The 16,695-nt window shown below is 32.6% G+C and overlaps 6 protein-coding genes and 1 pseudogene across 7 annotated transcripts, besides 4 other annotated features; 4 read left to right on the top strand and 3 right to left on the bottom strand.

The window, feature by feature from the left end:
• Positions 1 to 1,322: part of a mobile genetic element that runs on past the window's edge.
• On the bottom strand, positions 511 to 1,041 carry TVAGG3_0454750 (protein of unknown function, DUF4106 family; the record flags this gene model as incomplete). The annotated part of the gene is made up of 1 exon (XM_051234783.1): positions 511 to 1,041. A coding segment is annotated over one exon (531 nt), but the record flags the coding sequence as incomplete, so codon positions are not given.
• A 1,455-nt stretch (positions 1,323 to 2,777) lies between the features above and the next one.
• Positions 2,778 to 4,081: a mobile genetic element.
• Positions 2,874 to 4,001, top strand: TVAGG3_0454730 (Mariner transposase; the record flags this gene model as incomplete). The annotated part of the gene is made up of 1 exon (XM_051234782.1): positions 2,874 to 4,001. The coding sequence occupies one exon, from the start codon at positions 2,874 to 2,876 to the stop codon at positions 3,999 to 4,001; it is 1,128 nt and encodes a 375-aa protein (XP_051104512.1).
• Positions 4,081 to 4,535: a mobile genetic element.
• A 2,075-nt stretch (positions 4,536 to 6,610) lies between these two features.
• On the bottom strand, positions 6,611 to 9,489 carry TVAGG3_0454700 (armadillo (ARM) repeat-containing protein family; the record flags this gene model as incomplete). Its single annotated transcript, XM_001300837.1, has 1 exon — positions 6,682 to 9,489. One exon carries the CDS (start codon positions 9,487 to 9,489, stop codon positions 6,682 to 6,684), a length of 2,808 nt encoding a protein of 935 aa, XP_001300838.1.
• Positions 9,490 to 9,883: 394 nt separating this feature from the next.
• On the bottom strand, positions 9,884 to 10,714 carry TVAGG3_0454690 (GTPase protein; the record flags this gene model as incomplete). Its single annotated transcript, XM_001300838.2, has 1 exon — positions 10,101 to 10,709. The coding sequence occupies one exon, from the start codon at positions 10,707 to 10,709 to the stop codon at positions 10,101 to 10,103; it is 609 nt and encodes a 202-aa protein (XP_001300839.1).
• Positions 10,715 to 11,534: 820 nt separating this feature from the next.
• Positions 11,535 to 16,695: part of a mobile genetic element that runs on past the window's edge.
• Positions 11,732 to 12,550, top strand: TVAGG3_0454680 (phage tail repeat-like family; the record flags this gene model as incomplete). The annotated part of the gene is made up of 1 exon (XM_051234781.1): positions 11,732 to 12,550. The coding sequence occupies one exon, from the start codon at positions 11,732 to 11,734 to the stop codon at positions 12,548 to 12,550; it is 819 nt and encodes a 272-aa protein (XP_051104511.1).
• On the top strand, positions 12,690 to 13,052 carry TVAGG3_0454670 (uncharacterized protein; the record flags this gene model as incomplete). The annotated part of the gene is made up of 1 exon (XM_001300839.1): positions 12,690 to 13,052. One exon carries the CDS (start codon positions 12,690 to 12,692, stop codon positions 13,050 to 13,052), a length of 363 nt encoding a protein of 120 aa, XP_001300840.1.
• Positions 14,235 to 15,826, top strand: TVAGG3_0454660 (annotated as a pseudogene). The gene has a single exon. A coding segment is annotated over exon 1 (1,592 nt).

The following is a 16,695-nucleotide window of genomic DNA, read 5'->3' as shown; positions in this document are numbered from 1 at the left end:
TGCTCTAACAGCGTCATAGGCACTTTGAACTGCCTGTCTCGTTGCTGCATCTGTTATTTTCGTCATATTTTGTGCTACTTCTCTTAACTCGTTGTCGAAACCTTCAGACTTCAGTTTCTTTCCAGATGAGAAGTCGTTCACTAGTTTCACCTTACTATGAAGAGCTTCGAAGGCGTTCTTAAAGTCAGCATTCATTAAAGCTTCATTTGAACTGTCTTCATCCGCTTGTATTTTTGTCCTTATTGACCCTATAAGTTGGGCTGCTTTAGCGTTGGCTTGGGCATCTAACCAGTCATTATTAGCTTTTATATATTCTGCGCTTTTCATTGCCTTTTGCATGGCTGCGTCGTTATTTTTACTTTCTTGTGCTAAGTTTTCATACTGTACTGTTTGGTTTTGCAACTGTAAAAGTTTTTCTGCCTTTACATTTGCTTCAACTTCTTTTTTATACTCATCGCTATCCATATATGTCTTCAGGGCTTTTTGTTTTATCTCTTCATCTTTCAGTACTTTATATTGAGTAGTATGGTTTTTCAAATTTATAACATCTTGTTCCATTTTTGCTACTTCTGCTGCTTTTTCTGACACTTTTTTCGCATATTCCTCTGTACTTAGTTCTTTCAGTTGTTCTTCTTTCTTCTTTTTCTCTACGTTTAACTCATTGAGTTTCTTTGTGTGTCTGTCATATTCTAGTTTCTTTTCGTTTTCACTTATTTGTTTCTGTATGTCTATGTTTGACTTTTTGACATCTGTTATTTGATTTTTGAGTGAACTCAAATTCATTTGACTTTGAGGGTTATAAGCTGTTCCGTCTGCAGCTCCACCATAGCCTGCCATTTTCGCTAAAAGTGCCGCTCTTAAACCTCCACTCTGTGCACCAATAACTCGGTTTAAAAGCATAGGGTTGCTTGACATTTGTTGCAACATAGTGGGGTCATTCATCATTTGTTGTTGCAACTGTTGTTGTGGTGTTAGTTTTACTATTGGATGTTTCAATGCTCCCTTCCTCTTACGTATATTCTTACGTAGCTTACGTGGCATTTTAAGTGAAGTTAAAAAGCGGTTTTTGACAGATGTTTATATGACACTTTTTGTTCAGCACAAAAAACTACTCGGTCAAAGTGTTGTCAGTTTTGTAAAATAACCGTCCTATCTTGTTTTAAAAGGAAGAAAAGGCTTCTCAAAGTATACTTCCGTGGAACGCCTGTAACTTTTCCTGTAGCGACGATAGACCCTTACTTGTCCGGACAAAGTTATACTAAACATCTTCAGGGCTAGAGGGCACGAAGTGCCTGGAGGCCCCACTACCTTTTTTTTTTTTTAAATTCATTTTATTATTGCAATAATGAAATCTTAAAAATTAAATCTGAGAAAATATTTACAACTATTTAATTTTTCAAGTTTCTCTCAAATTTGTATAAGATTCTTTTTTAATATTTTTATAAAATTTAATGTATTTATTTTGTCGTACTTCTAATTTTATATGTATTTTAAAGAGATACCTCTCGATTTTTGATAAACATAATTTTGCGACTTTAGGGAAAAATGAGTGAAAATTGGCGAAACATAATTATATTTGAATATTCAGAACAAGAAAGTTCATTTATAAAATCTGTTCAAATATTTTTCAAAACAAAATGAGAAAAAAAATCGGCATTTAATAAGTTATATGATAATTTATGTGAATTCTCATATACATTCCTTATTTCTGCAGAAAATTACGAAAAAGAAAAATAGATTCATTAAAATGTGTCACCGAAGATTGGAATGACTGATATTCTTATTGTTGATCAACATATTTTAGATAATTTGAGTATATCAATCGGAATTTGACTGCATAAAAATGAAGAAAAGATGATTGATATAACATGTTATTTTCATATAGTTTTGGCGCATATATACTTTCAATAATAATTTCATTCATAAAGTATTTTATAAATTAGTATTAGTCATTTGTTTCTGTAAAAAATGGCAATGTTTTTAAATGAAATTTTCAATTAAATTTCATAATGATGTTTTGAGGTTTTTGGATATAAATTTTATCCATTTATGGTTTTTCAACTGATGCATTATTTTCCTCTTCATCTTTCTTTGAATGCTTTCGTTTGTAAATTATGAAAGCAATAACTCCAATTACTGCGATAAGAAGTAAAGCGCATGTCACTCCTATGACAATAGGAATGGTTTTACTGGTATTTTTTGGCTTTTCATAGTTACCAGTTACTTTATTAAATTTGAGATTAATTGCTTTTCCGCCAATTTTATTATAATTATACTCTGAAGATGTTATTACTTCTTGGCACGATTTGGCGTTTTTAAGGAAATTTCCTTCAAGTTTGTCTGTTCCAAGATATGTGAATTTGCTAATAGAACAATCTTTGAATGCATATGGATCGATATACTTTATATTGTTGGCAATAAAGATTTCAATATCATCTCCTTTAGCAAAAGATTCTGGGATTGTTAAATCATTTATATTTTGGATTATGATATATTTTAATTTTGTAAAATGAGACAAAGATGGCAATGATGTTATTTCTTGAATTTTTCTAATTGATTTTGAATTTGAAATGTTAAATTTAATTGCTTGAACTTTATTTTGGAATCCATTAAAACTTATTAATGTGAATCCCGTAGTTTCATAAACAAGTTCTGTAACTGGACATCCATCAAATGCTTCAGATGAAAGCAAATTTGTGTTATCATTTGTAGTTTTAATTGTAATGTTTGTTAGATTTGGACACTCAGAAAATGCATTTTTTCCAATAAATGAAATATAGGGTGTCCAAAGGTGCGTTTAGCACAGCGCTCTATATGAGACTATTAAAGGAGATATATGCTGATTATAAATATATAATAAAAAATATGAATATATGTATATGATGAGTAAGTTGTATTTTGGCGCCATGCCGGGATATAAAATGAATTTTGAGACAAGAGGCGGTTTCGCGGGAAATTTTGGCGGGATTTTTTTCATTTTTTTAATGAATCATAAAGAAAACATCCTCGCTCTTGCAAAAAAATGCAAAGACTGTAAAAAAATCTACGAGACATTGGTAAAATGCTTCGGTATGGATGCTCCTAGCTATTCCACTGTAACGTATCATGTTAGGATGTATCACTTCATGAACAAAAAGGCGCCCATCATAAAAATTGACAAAAAATCGCCGGATCAAAGAAAAATCAAAGCAATTCTTCAAGCGCTAGATGAAGACCCAAGAGCATCACTCAGAAGGATAGAGGAGATGACAAAGATACCACGTACAACAGTCAGTTATTATCTGCACAATTATTTGAACTACAAACTAGCGTATACACGTTGGGTTCCGCACAACCTTAATTCAGTTCAAAAAAAATCTAGAGTCCAAGCTTCGAAAGAGCTCCTCTCTATATTGGGTGCGTATCAATCCAAGAAGTTTCGCTTTTTAGTAACAGGGGACGAGTCTTGGTTTCAATATGCAACAGAAGCCAAAATCATGTGGATCCCGAAGGATGAAAATCCGCAAACATTCCCGAAGAAAAAAATTGACACACCAATGATGATGTTGTCGGTTTTTTGGGGCGTGAATGGCATCATCGCAATTGATATTCTTCAAAAACCTAATACGATGAATACTCAGTATCTAATTGACAATGTTCTTACTCAAATTATCAATTCTTATGAGTTTGAGAAATCCAAACAACAAAAACAAAAGTTTGCAATTCATTTTGATAATTCAAGAGTTCATAAAAGTCATAAGGTAATGAATTACTTGTTGGAAAACAATGTCAAAGTTGTTCCAAACCCAATTTATTCACCTGATATTGCACCCTCTGACTTTTATTTATTCGGCACGCTAAAAAAGAGAGCTGAAGGACGCGAATTCGCGAGTCCAGATGATCTTGAAAATTTTGTAAGAGAGCAATTTGAGCAATTTTCTCATGATGATTTAAAGCGTGTCTTTCAAGCCTGGATCGATCGCTGCGAACGCGTGATTGAATCCAATGGTGATTATATTTAAATAAACTTTATATATATGTAACTTGTTTATTTCTATTCGCAGTATTCAGGTTTGTGCTAAACACACCTTTGGACACCCTATATTTGCAGTGGAATGAAATCTGAGATCTTTCTTTTCTGACACGTTCACCATATCCATACTGTGCTTGTATTTCTTGTTTAACTCCAAATTTACAAAGATCCATAACAGTAAAGATAGTTTCTTCTTCTAATTCCATTTGAAATTGAAATGAAAATTAAAAATTCAGAAATTTGAATAGATTTGGTCTGTAATTAAATGAGAATAGCAGTTTGTTCGTCATTGTTTGAGGCAAGAGTATTATAGGAATATTATATGATGGATTTGAGTTGCATATAAAGAGTGCAAAAGGATAAAGAGAGAAATTTTGTTAGATTAAATTATTAAATTTTAATTCTTTATTTTTTAGGATTGTTAGCTTTGTAAGATTGCTTTCTCACAAGAGAAAACAAGAATAAGGTTTAAGCTGTATGTATTAAAGTTATAAATATTTGATTTTAAAAAAAATCAAGATTTACTTGTTAGATTGTAACATCCAAAAAATGCTTTTTCTCCGATTGATGAAACACTATTAGGAATTGTTATACTTGAGAGACTAATACATTCAGAAAATGCCTTGTTTCCAATTGATATGACATTATTACCAATTGTTATGCTTTGAAGACTAGAACAATTATCAAATACACTAGATCCAACTGTTGTAACGCTATTTGGAATTACAATAGTTGTGAGATTAATGCATCCATAAAATGCCTCTCTTGCAATTTTTGAGACTTTATTACCGATTATTACATTTGTGAGACTAATGCATTCATAAAATGCATCAACTCCAATTGACGTAACACTGTTACCAATAATTAGACTTGTGAGTCGAGAGCATCCCCAAAATGTGTTTTCTCCAACAAGTTCTACTCTATCTGGAATTGTTATAGATTCAAGACTAGAACATCCATAAAATGCACTTTTTCCAATTGATGTAACACTGTCTGGAATTGTTATAGATTCAAGACTAGAACATTCATAAAATGCAACTTCTCCAATTGATTCAACACTCTTACCAACTGTTATCATTTTGAGTTTAAAACATTGATAAAATGCACTTTCTCCAATTGAAGTAACACTATCAGGAACTGTTATCATTCTGAGATTAGAACAATTATGAAATGCCCCATTTTCAATTGATTTTACCTTATTACCAATTGTTATACTTGCAAGATTTTCACAAAAAGAAAATGTCTCTTCTCCAATTGTGATTACACTATTAGGAATAACTAAAGTTGTGAGACTAGAACATCCTATAAACGAATAATTTCCAATTGATATTACCTTATTACTAATTGTAATACTTACGAGATTTTCACAATAAGAAAATGCCTCTTCTCCAATTGTTATTACACTATTTGGAATTATTAAAGTTGTGAGGTTTGAACATTCGGAAAATGCAGAATTTCCAATTGTTGTAACACCCTCAGGAATTGTTATTCTTTTGAGTTCTTTGCATTGATAAAATTCTTCAGATTCAATTAATGTTGTAGTATTTGGGATTTCATATGAATCTCCTTCAGGACAAGTAGAACTTGAATATGAAAATAAGCAAAACAACATGAATAGAAAATGAAATTAAGAGTCCGATAGAAATTTAGAAAAATTCAATAGTCTTTTAAAAATCATTCTTAGAATTAATCTTTAATTCCTTAGGTACTTAATCTCTATTAAAAAATATTGAATAATATTGTTTTGAACTTCAAATTTTATTTCTGATTATTTTTCGCGATACAGCATTGGGTTGACGTGAAATGCCGTTCCAAAGTAGAAAATGCACTCTAGTACTTGGTTTCTCAAATTACATAACAAAATAAATCCATTTGGATATTATAAATATCATGTAAATAGAGTTTAGATAATGAATTCATTAATATTTTTCCAATTAACTATCGGAAATTGAGATGACATCTCAATCTAAAATATATGATAGGAACTCTTTGTATTTAATTATTCAATTTTTCAATATGCATCAAAATTGAATAAAAGAGGTTCTTTTACATTTTTATATAAAATTTTGGTTTTATTTTGTTATAAATCTAATTTTACACGTATTTTAGAGACACGATTCTCCATTCATTGTGACGATTTGCATGCGAAGAATTTACAAATTTTTTAATCAATCCCAGATCATTATACAATCATCTAGAATAATAACCATATATCAAGAACAAGAAAACGAATTCCAATGGGTTTTTATAACTCAAATAGTTAACTATAATATTGGTTCAAATGCATAGCCTTCAAAAGATGGACTCTTTTGGTTCCATAAATATAAATTTTTATCGGCTCTTAATTTTACTTTTTTCATAAATCAATCTTGTTTTCATTAAATGGAAATATATAAGTTAAATACACTAATCCAACTGGATACTTATTGATATTGGAGATTTCTGTCTAAAGCTTATGGATTAGAAGAAATATACTAATTATCTCATTTCCTTTTTCAATGTATTATAAATAGTAACAAATCTATCATATAATTTATGTGCCTTGAGCTGTTTAGATGATGAAACGTAAGGAGGGGGAAAAGTGCATTAATTTTTGATAGAAAATAGAAAATAATTAACATGTTTAAAAAAAAGATAAAAATAGTTATTAACAAAAAAAATAATAAAAATTAAAACTGAGTTCTCTTCTGGAATCTGTCCATTCTGTTGTTGATACTCAAGAAAGCGACCAAATTAATATTTGCTTCGTGTGATTCGTCAGTAACTTTCTTTATTACATTCACCAGTTTCAGTCTGACTTCTTCATTCACGTCCATCGAATCCCAGACATCGTCAGGCTGAGTTAGAACAGAAGCAAACGAAGTAGTGATCCTAACATCGCACTTAGACCTCGTGTAGTCGTCCTGCAGAATTATGTCGCTGATTTTAGAAATAATTCTGTTCGAATCTTTCCTGACACAGTCGAAAGCGTCAATGATCTCGACGAGAATGTCCCTGATGTTTCTGCCGCGTTCTGAGACGTAGGAAAGATAAGACAAAGCTCCATTCGCTGAAATTCCTCCGAAATTCAGAAATCTCTGGAGTTTTTCAGTTGGAATCTTGTCGACGGCGATTTCGGTGAATCCAATCAATAACTCGCCAACTGCGTCGCAATCTAAGTCATCCATTTGAGAAATAAGAGAATCAATAATTTTATTGTTCATTTCGACGTCTTTGAGGTATCTGATGATGATCTTTATGATGACTGTCTGCGAACAATTGGGAAATGAGGTGACTGTGGCCAAATGGGAGATCGGAAAAATATTTTTGAAATTTTTCATCATGGAAATGAAAAAGAAGTAGATCCTCTTGTTCAGACGCTTTGATTCTTCATCATCCTTCTTGGATGTGCTCAATATCTCTAAACAATAATCAGATAATTTGATTATTGACTCTTTCTCGATTTGAGGGAACTTTGATATCAGAATTGCCATTGATCTGAGATTGCATGACCTGTCTTCGATATCAATGATCTTTTCTACGACGCTTTGGTCGAATTTTGTCTCATCCGAGGTGAAAATACAGGAAATTGCCTTGGAAGCCTCGCATTTCTCCTCTAAGGAACATTCATCGAGTATCCTGATGCACACAGGAAGGAAGATTTCCGCTGAAAAGTTGCATTTGTTCTTGAATAATCGTTTTGCAAGGATCGAAACTGTTAAAAACCAGCCGTGCTGCGATCTCTCGAACTTTTCCTGAAGGTCTGACTGGAAGATTTCGCTAATTTCAACAGAATTATTAAAATTATTTTCCTCATCTTCATTTTCCAACGGAATATTCGTTTGTTCTGCATTATCTTCTTGCTGCTGGTCATCATTAACTGATTCATTCAGCGGTTGATGTAAAAAGAAGTTTTCATATGAGTGATTTATGAAAAATTCTTGAGTAAATTGTTCTGTGTACTTTTGAACGTACTTTTCTGTGAATTCTTTGAACCTCTGAATGTTCTTATGGAACTTTGCGAAGTAAGAAACTGCAATTAACACAGAAAGAACGACTTCATCGGTTTCATCGGCCATGCATGACGCAACAATGTCCTCTGCCCTCTGATCTTTAAGTCCGTATGACAAAATTCCTATTGCTTCGATGGATCTGCACTTTAATGAAGGATCTACGTCGCTGGAGGTCGCCAGAGCCGCTTGTGATATGATAGGGAATATCAGTGAGTTGTACTTCGATATGGAATAGCCAACAGAAAAGACCAAAGAGACACATAAGTGGCGGCATAACGAAATTGGACGAATTAGGACACGAATCCGGTCAATAAGTGTCTGTATCATGTTGGGTGGTAATGGAAAACTGTCGATAATGAAAGATGCCGCGTTTAAAACTCGAGATAGTAACTGTTGATCGACAGCGCCCATTAAATCGTATAATTGTTCAAGAATAGTAACGCGTACTGAGTCATTTATCATGGCAACTTCCTTCATTGCGTCAATTGTGGCTAGTTTTACGTACATTTGAGTACATTGTAAACTTATTATGAGGGAATGGCATACTTTTTGGTTAATAATAAATGGTGCGTGTTCTACTGTCGATGATATTGTAGTTACAAAAGCGTATATGCTTCTTTCTGTTTTTATATCGTAAGATTGAAGAAATTGATTTCCAAATTGTTGTGGAAACTTTATCGATAGGAGCTCCATTGTCTCTGCAATGTAAATAACATCCTCAGTAGGGCATGTTTTCATTGCAGAAAATGTCTTATTAAATATTTTGTTGAAATCCTTCTGTATTTCATCAGGATATGTATTAATAATGGAATTTAAGAGCCAGAATAGCGACAGATTTGTTGGAGGTGATAAGCAAAGAGTAATTGCGGTTTGTAAAACTTCTGGAACTTTTTCTGACTCAATAATTGCGCACAGTGGGACACTGAGCATGTTATTAAGATGATCATCCCCTAGAACGATGGACTTTTCCAGAGAGATGAAGCATTCATTTATTGGTCCGACAAAATCGTTGATGAATTCCGAGCAGTAGGTAATGCGAGCGAGTATGTCTGCTAGTTCAAAAATAAGATGTGCATTCGCACAGTTATATAATGTGAGCATTATCGTATGATGATAAGATTCAAAGTCTTCTGGAGCAAAATACGGCAATATATTTGCTAATATCAGTGATGCAATCCTGATGTTGACTTGATCATGGTCTTGTAGAAGCTGCTGAATAAATTCGTGTAATTCGGTCCATTCGTAAAGGAGATCAGCAGTAAATGACGTTATAATTATATTGCAGACACTGTAATTCTCTAAATTATTGGATAGTGCTACAATCAATAAGTTTCTTTTTGTAAACACTTCTTCAATATTTAAAGAAATAAGAGAATCAAGCTGCAAAGCTGCATAGCCACGTTCTAAATTGGAATCTGAATTTGTTATAATTGAACAAATTTCATCAAATGAAGCGTGTTGCAGTTTTTTTAATTCTTCATTCATTTTATCAAAAATTATGAGGGAGATAAAAAAACTTTGTAAAAAGAAGATAGGGTTTGACACTAAATCTTATCAAATTCATAAAAATTTACTGAAATTATGTGGGGCAAGAGCTTATTAATTTAATATTGAAATCATGGTTTCTCTTATCGTTGGCAAAAATATTTCTAACTGAAAAATACAGTCAACAAGCTATTCGTTACTGAAACCATCCATATACTTATTGTGTAGTTGAAGTAGCCAAAGATATTTTCCGTAAAGCTTTAAATTGCATTCATTTGAATTCGATCTAAGTGATTTTCAGTTACAGACCTTAATTAATTGAGAAAATTCGATATAACGGATGGAAATAATTTATTAAACAACAAATTGGTTTTAACCTAAAAATATGTGAAAGAATAAATAGGTTTTGAAAGGTATCGAAAGCTAGATTGCATATGCATACATTAGCTTGATTAATTAGCGGAGAAAGAGATTTGGCAATGATGTATTATTAAAAAAAATATCAAACAATATTTGCAGGAATATATGCAAACAAGTAAGATATTTAGAAAGTTCCGAACGAAAACAGCAAAAGCTGTCAAAAACAAGAAAATATATAGCATTTGCTAAGATTAGCAACACTTATTTTTCTTATTCTTTGAATTGGAGCCAGAACTATCTGTAAGAGAATTTGAAGAGGCATCTTGCTGGTGCCTAATCTTGTCAGAGTATTCAACTGCCTTGGATGCAGCTATTTCAAAAACGTGATCGATGCCTTCACCTGTTTTGGCAGAACAGATACAGACACTGTCATAGTCTTGGCAGTACTTTTCAACAAAGTGGTCCATTTTTATTTGGAGGTTATCCCTGAGTAAATCGACTTTATTTAAGGCAAGTATTAGTGGAGGGCATTCTGCATTAGATTCGAGGACTAGTGATTGCCAGACATAAGAATCTTCAAATGAAGACTCATCATTAACATCACCTACGATGATGGCACAACTTGCCGCACGAGTATAGAGGGGTACTAGGCTCTTAAACTGCTCTTGTCCTGCAGTATCCCATAAAGAAACAGTTACATCACGATGCATTAGTTTGATTTTCTTAGGTTTGAAATTTGATCCAATAGTTGAAGTCAATGATAGATCAAATTTACCGTCTATCCATTGATTGCATAGTGATGTCTTTCCAACGCCGGAGTTGCCGAGCAAAACAACTTTCACGTCAGTGTTATCGACCATCTTGAAACTTCAAAACAAAATTTAATAAAAACTGGTTTGATTGAAAAAATTGATTTATTGATTTTTTTGAGAGATGTCTGGTCATATGCGGGATTGATTTAAGAGGTCAAAAATACCAATAAGACGGAATATAAATTGTCATTTCCCAAATAAAATGGTCGGGAAAAGTGACAATATTCAAGTCGTAAATAACTTAATGATTAAAACCATGTAATTAGTTGCATTAATATTTTTCGACTGGATTGAATTGCACTCAAATGATGCACTTTTAATTTTTTGAATTTCAATTCAAAAAAAAATTTAATCATGTAAGATTTTTGGAAAAATTTGTTTAATCTCAATGTATTTATGTAAATAAAATATGAATAAAGTTTCGGTTTTGATTCCTTCAAATTGTATTAAAACTTTTCCGCAATAATATGGCGATACATCGTTTACATACCTTATCAAACCCCATAAATTTTTAGCCTGGCCCATCATTTGAGAGATTCAAGCAAAAAGTCATTTGATTGTTTTGTGAAACCCAATATTTTCAATACTTATTCACTCCATAGCCAACTACATGATGTAAAGTATGCAAATTTTCTAAAAACGCATCATTAACCTACAATTTGAGAAGGCCACCAACAATTGTTTTTTCAAAAAAGTAACTACGAACAATTTTCATAAGCAAATCTACTCTAGAGGACATTTTAATAATTATGAGCAGAATAAAATCTCAAACACTGAAATTAGTCATTGTGGAGTGAATTACAATTAGTTTTGAAAGTGACACAATATGATCGGGATTTGAATTAATATAGCCTGATATCTATTAAAGGTTATAAAAAAAAAAAAAAAAAAAAAAAAAAAGGTAGTGGGGCTTCCAGGCACTTCGTGCCCTCTAGCCCCGAAGATGTTTAGTATAAATGAAGTTCTTATATATGGGTCTTCCAGGAGCTTTTCACAAATTATATATGTTTTCATGCTTTGTCACTTTTCTGTCACTTTTCGGGAAAAAACATTTTTATTATTATATATAAATGAATTTTACAAAACCGCCGTTACCGTTCTTTGGAAATAAGAGTAAATGTAAAGATATTATATTGAGAGAACTTAAGAAACTACCGAATGGTCTAACATTTGTAGATTTGTTCGGTGGAAGTTTCTATATATCCCATTTGTGCCATACAATATTCCCAGACTCAAAGATTATATGCAATGACTTCGACAACTATATGGACCGTCTCAAACATATACCAGACACAAACAATATATTGAAAGAGTTAAAAGAAAAGATACCTATAGGTAAGATGGAACGTATACCATTAGATAAGAAAAATACTGTCAGAGAGGTTTTGAAAAAAGCAGAGTATATTGACTGGGATAGTATATCTTCTAGACTATTATATAGTGGTGCTATAAGAGTTCATGACATTGAAACACTTATGTCAAAAGTTTTATATCTTAACTATACAAATGTTTTCAAAGAGGACATAGAAAAATATATTGAGGGTATAGAGTTTGTGAGATGTCATTGGACAGAGTTGTATGAAAAATATAAAGACAAGGAAAATGTTTTCTTTATAGTGGACCCGCCGTTCTATAACACATGGGATTTTCAATACCAAGTAGACTGGACTTTGAGAGACTCTTTAGAAACTTTAGACGTTTTACATAACCATCCATGCTTTTACTTTACATCCGATAAAAGTGGTTTGGAAAGTGTTATGAGATGGTTAGAGGATATACATGAGTATGAGTTTAGATACGATAAGATAGAATATGAGAGAGGTCCTATAAACTGGAGAAAGTGTCATAACAAAGAAATTTTATTGGTAAGTAAATGTGGTTTGAAATAGGACTACTTGTTTTAGGTTTTTTCCATTGTGTCATTTATTTATTTGACGTGGCAGAAAAGTACAGAGAATATGAAGATGAACCAATGCCTGCAAATGTTCAGTATATGTACTCGTAAGAGATATTTTTATCTAATATTAAATGGACGCACAGAACTTAGCGAATGCACAGCAACCTGGACAACCAAACCCAGAGAATATTCCAAATGAAGTTAGAATACAAACTGCAATGGCAAACTATGGTCAAGTGCCAACAGATGTACAAATGCAAACTGCCATGTCAAATGACGCTGCGTTAGGTTTGCCACCATGGTATGCAAATATGAGATGGAAAGAGTTTTATACAAACCCCGAAGTGGGATATAAACAACTTTATGCAGATGACGCGAACACAGGAGTTGACCCAGAATATGTTTTCTACCAGAGGAGAAACAGAATGTATGAGCTCCAGTTAAAGAATGCTATGGAACTCAACAGGAAACGTAAGAGACTAGGCGGACATTAGATTTTACATATAGTAAAATGGGTTTCTTCAGTAAGATAGGAAACTTCTTTCGAAATGTTGGAAGAGGTATATGGAATGGAAAAAAACCGTAGGAAGAGGAATTTGGAACGGAGTCAAAAATATTGGTAAAAGAGTAGGTCAGTTCGTTGGTATTATACCTAAAGACCCTGAACCAGAAGAACAAGCTCCTGTTATACAACAGCCTGAACCTGCACCACAGTCTAGTTGGCAACCAAATCCAACACCTCAACCGTATTAAAAAATTATATTTTTATCGTTCGATAGTAGTTGTATATGAAACTAAGTTCTAAGTAAAACGCATGGTATAATGGAATTATTCTTTTTTTCCATCTGTAGTAAACCATACTTGAAAGTCTGAAATACTTCCACTTGGTGGTTCGTATAACTTTGTAGGTTTTTCGTAAAAGTCATTTGCCAAGCATAAGAAAGAGTTTTGGGCGCCAGAAAATGAAGCATGAACAATAATAGCAGCTGGGTCGAAAACATCTTTAAATAAATATGGTTCATCTCTTGCATATCGACTGTAAATATTTGCTAAAGGAAGTTTGACTTTCTGATTTAACATTCTTTGAAATAATACCATGACATTGCAGTGAATTCTGTATATATTTGTTCGTCTTTCTTTGGATTGTCTTCGTAGATTTGAAATGACACTTGTGAATTTTGTTTGTCATATACAATTCTCACATAAAGTGTGCTCTCGGTATTTGCATATTCATCAGCATATTTTGCATAACATGAATTTATTTTATCTTCTATATTTTTTAACGCAGTCTGTAGAGAAGATGAAAGGTCAACTTGTATTAGCTCAATTTCTTCCCACATTTTTCGTTTCCCTTCAGATATATAATCTATATGAAACCTTACAATAAATGGAAAACTTTTATCTTCTACAGACACAAACTTCATTCTACGAAAGCCAATAGCTTTTGTGACAGATGGGTCTCTTAGCCATCTTAATGGGTAGTCAAAAACGATAGCCTTCATGCTTACGGTCTCTGTCTCAAACTTTTGACGACATTAGTAAAAAGTTCATCTAATGGTTTAGTTGTAGCAACTCTTGAATTTTCTTTTTCTATTGGAAGCATATTTTATCTAGAATAAAAATGTCAAATGAAACAGCGTCTATGAGAGAAATACAACACAACCGACAAACTCATTATGCAAGCTCTAAATAAGAACACAACAAACTTTTCAAACTATTCTAAGATATCTGAGTCATTGAAAGAAGGAAACTTAAAACTGACATTAAACCCAATGACAGATGAGTTTCTGTTTCAAGACAATAAGAACCATACTGTCTGTATAAATCCAACAAAAGGAACTTTAAACGAGAAACCTATAAATGAACTTCTTTTGAAAACGGATGTTGACAACAAAGCTGACAAAGAATATGTCATTGAAAAAGTTCAAGAAGAACATGACAGAGCAGATGCAACATATGCAACGAAAGAACATACTCATCCTGAACTAGCAGACAAAACATATGTTGACAATAAAATGTCAAGTGAAGTGACAAGAGCTGAAAACGAATATTCTAAAAAGACTCATACACATTCTATATCTGAAATAACAGACTTACAAGAAACCTTAAACAGTAAAAGTGCCGTTGGACATACACATACCATTGCAAATATTACAAACTTACAAGAAACCTTAAACAGTAAAAGTGACGTTGGACATACACATACCATTGCAAATATTACAAACTTACAAGAAACCTTAAACAGGAAAAGTGACGTTGGACATACACATACATCTTCTGAAATAACAGACTTAAACGTTAGCCTTGAAAAGAAAGCAGATAAAACATATGTCAATGAAATATACCAAAGTTTGATAGGAACAACGAAAAATATTGAAACTATTGTTTGGTGACTTTTCTGTCAATGAAGAAAACAAATATTTTAGATGGGAGTTTGTACACTCCTTAAAAAATGGTATACGGTATAAACTCATTCCGAAAAATAACAATGAAATGTATGTAGGCTATATAAAGAATGATGGTACACAAGTTAAAGTTCCATTAGACAACAACTGTTACTTAAACTTATATGGAGACGAACAAAAGAAATATTTAAGAGTTTATGAAATGGCAGATATGACATTACCTAACCCAGCTCCAGCACCATATTATTATGACTATGGTGTTGACGCACGTGTAGACCCAAAAAGCAAACATATATATTTAGAATATTATAGATATAAAAGATATAATGCAATAGAAAAAACGAGAATAGTATATTATTATACAGATGACAGAAATAAATATTATAGTCAAGATTTTACCTACCCTGAAAACATAAGATTATATTATAAAAAATATTCTGACACAAACCAGAGAGAAACCTGAAATAGTTACACTATATTTTAAGTTCAAAAGAGACAATCCTATATTATCTCATATTGTTTGATTTAATGAACCCAGTAGTTCTATTTATACATCTATGGAAGCAAGAAGTCCTCAAGTAATGTTTGGTGTTGGTGCATGGGAACAAATAGTCGACAGGTTTTTGTATTGTGCAAACTCTTCAAAGGAAACAGGTGGAAGTAAAACGATTTCAGGTGAAAATTTACCTGCACACAGTCACTACATAGATTTAAGTACATCTCAAGCAGGTTGGCATAAGCATAAATTTTGGGATTGGCACGCCTTGAAAAAAGGTAAAGGATATGATGTTAAAGACGACGTTCAGTTTGCTATAAATTGTTACTGGAGTGACACTCAGGGAGATGGAAACCATACACATCGCGTTTCAGGATATACGCAAACAACGGGACAAAGTAAAGAATACATGCCACCTTACATGACAGTTTACGCATGGTATAGAATTGCTTAGTCGTCATTTTCAACTTCTTTAGCATATTCGTCAGCAGTTGTCTTATATTTGTTAGGAACTGTCTTTGAAAGTATACCACCTTGAACTTTGACAAGTTTGAAACGAGGTCTGACAATAGTAGTTTTATCTTCTGCTTGCAGTGTGTACATTTTGCCATGTTTGCTAAAACTTCATAATATTCTCTTGTATACTTTCTTCTATTTTTACGAACACGAATGTGAGTACCTGTCGGGTTCCTATTGTTGTCATAGTCAATAGTATTTTCATATGGGTCGCGTCTAGGTATTTCTATTTTTACTTTGTCACCTTTCTGAAGTTTGAAGCCCGGCATCTTTCTTGTTTGTCTCTTTTGACTAAATTATTAAATATATAGTCTTTCTCTAAGTCAGGGTTGTTTTTCATTTCTCGGGGAGTGGTTTCCCAAACCTTTTTGTTTACGGCTATTGTAAATATTTAAAACTTGTCTCATCTTTGCCATGGAGAAGTGTCTATATTTGTCGTCATATGACATTTCATTTGCTTCACCACCTTGTGGTTGGTTTAAGTCTCTTAACATTTTTTATACAACCGTCAATGACACCAAGAGCAGAATGGTTTTGGTCGACAATGAAATATTGGTTTACATTTTTTGAACGCAGATAGTTTTTTACATCATCTGATTTGAAAGAACTTTCACAGTCAGATGTCAGTTTTGTTGGATGGTATTTGTCAACGAATATTGTCAAAGCAGTTTTCACATCTAAAATATTTTTGGACCATAATGGTATGGCTTCACAGTATCT

This window comes from Trichomonas vaginalis, chromosome V (genome assembly GCF_026262505.1).
Source record: "Trichomonas vaginalis G3 chromosome V, whole genome shotgun sequence".
NCBI classification, from domain to species: Eukaryota; Parabasalia; order Trichomonadida; family Trichomonadidae; genus Trichomonas; species Trichomonas vaginalis.
This window is presented reverse-complemented; position numbering and strand designations above follow the sequence as displayed.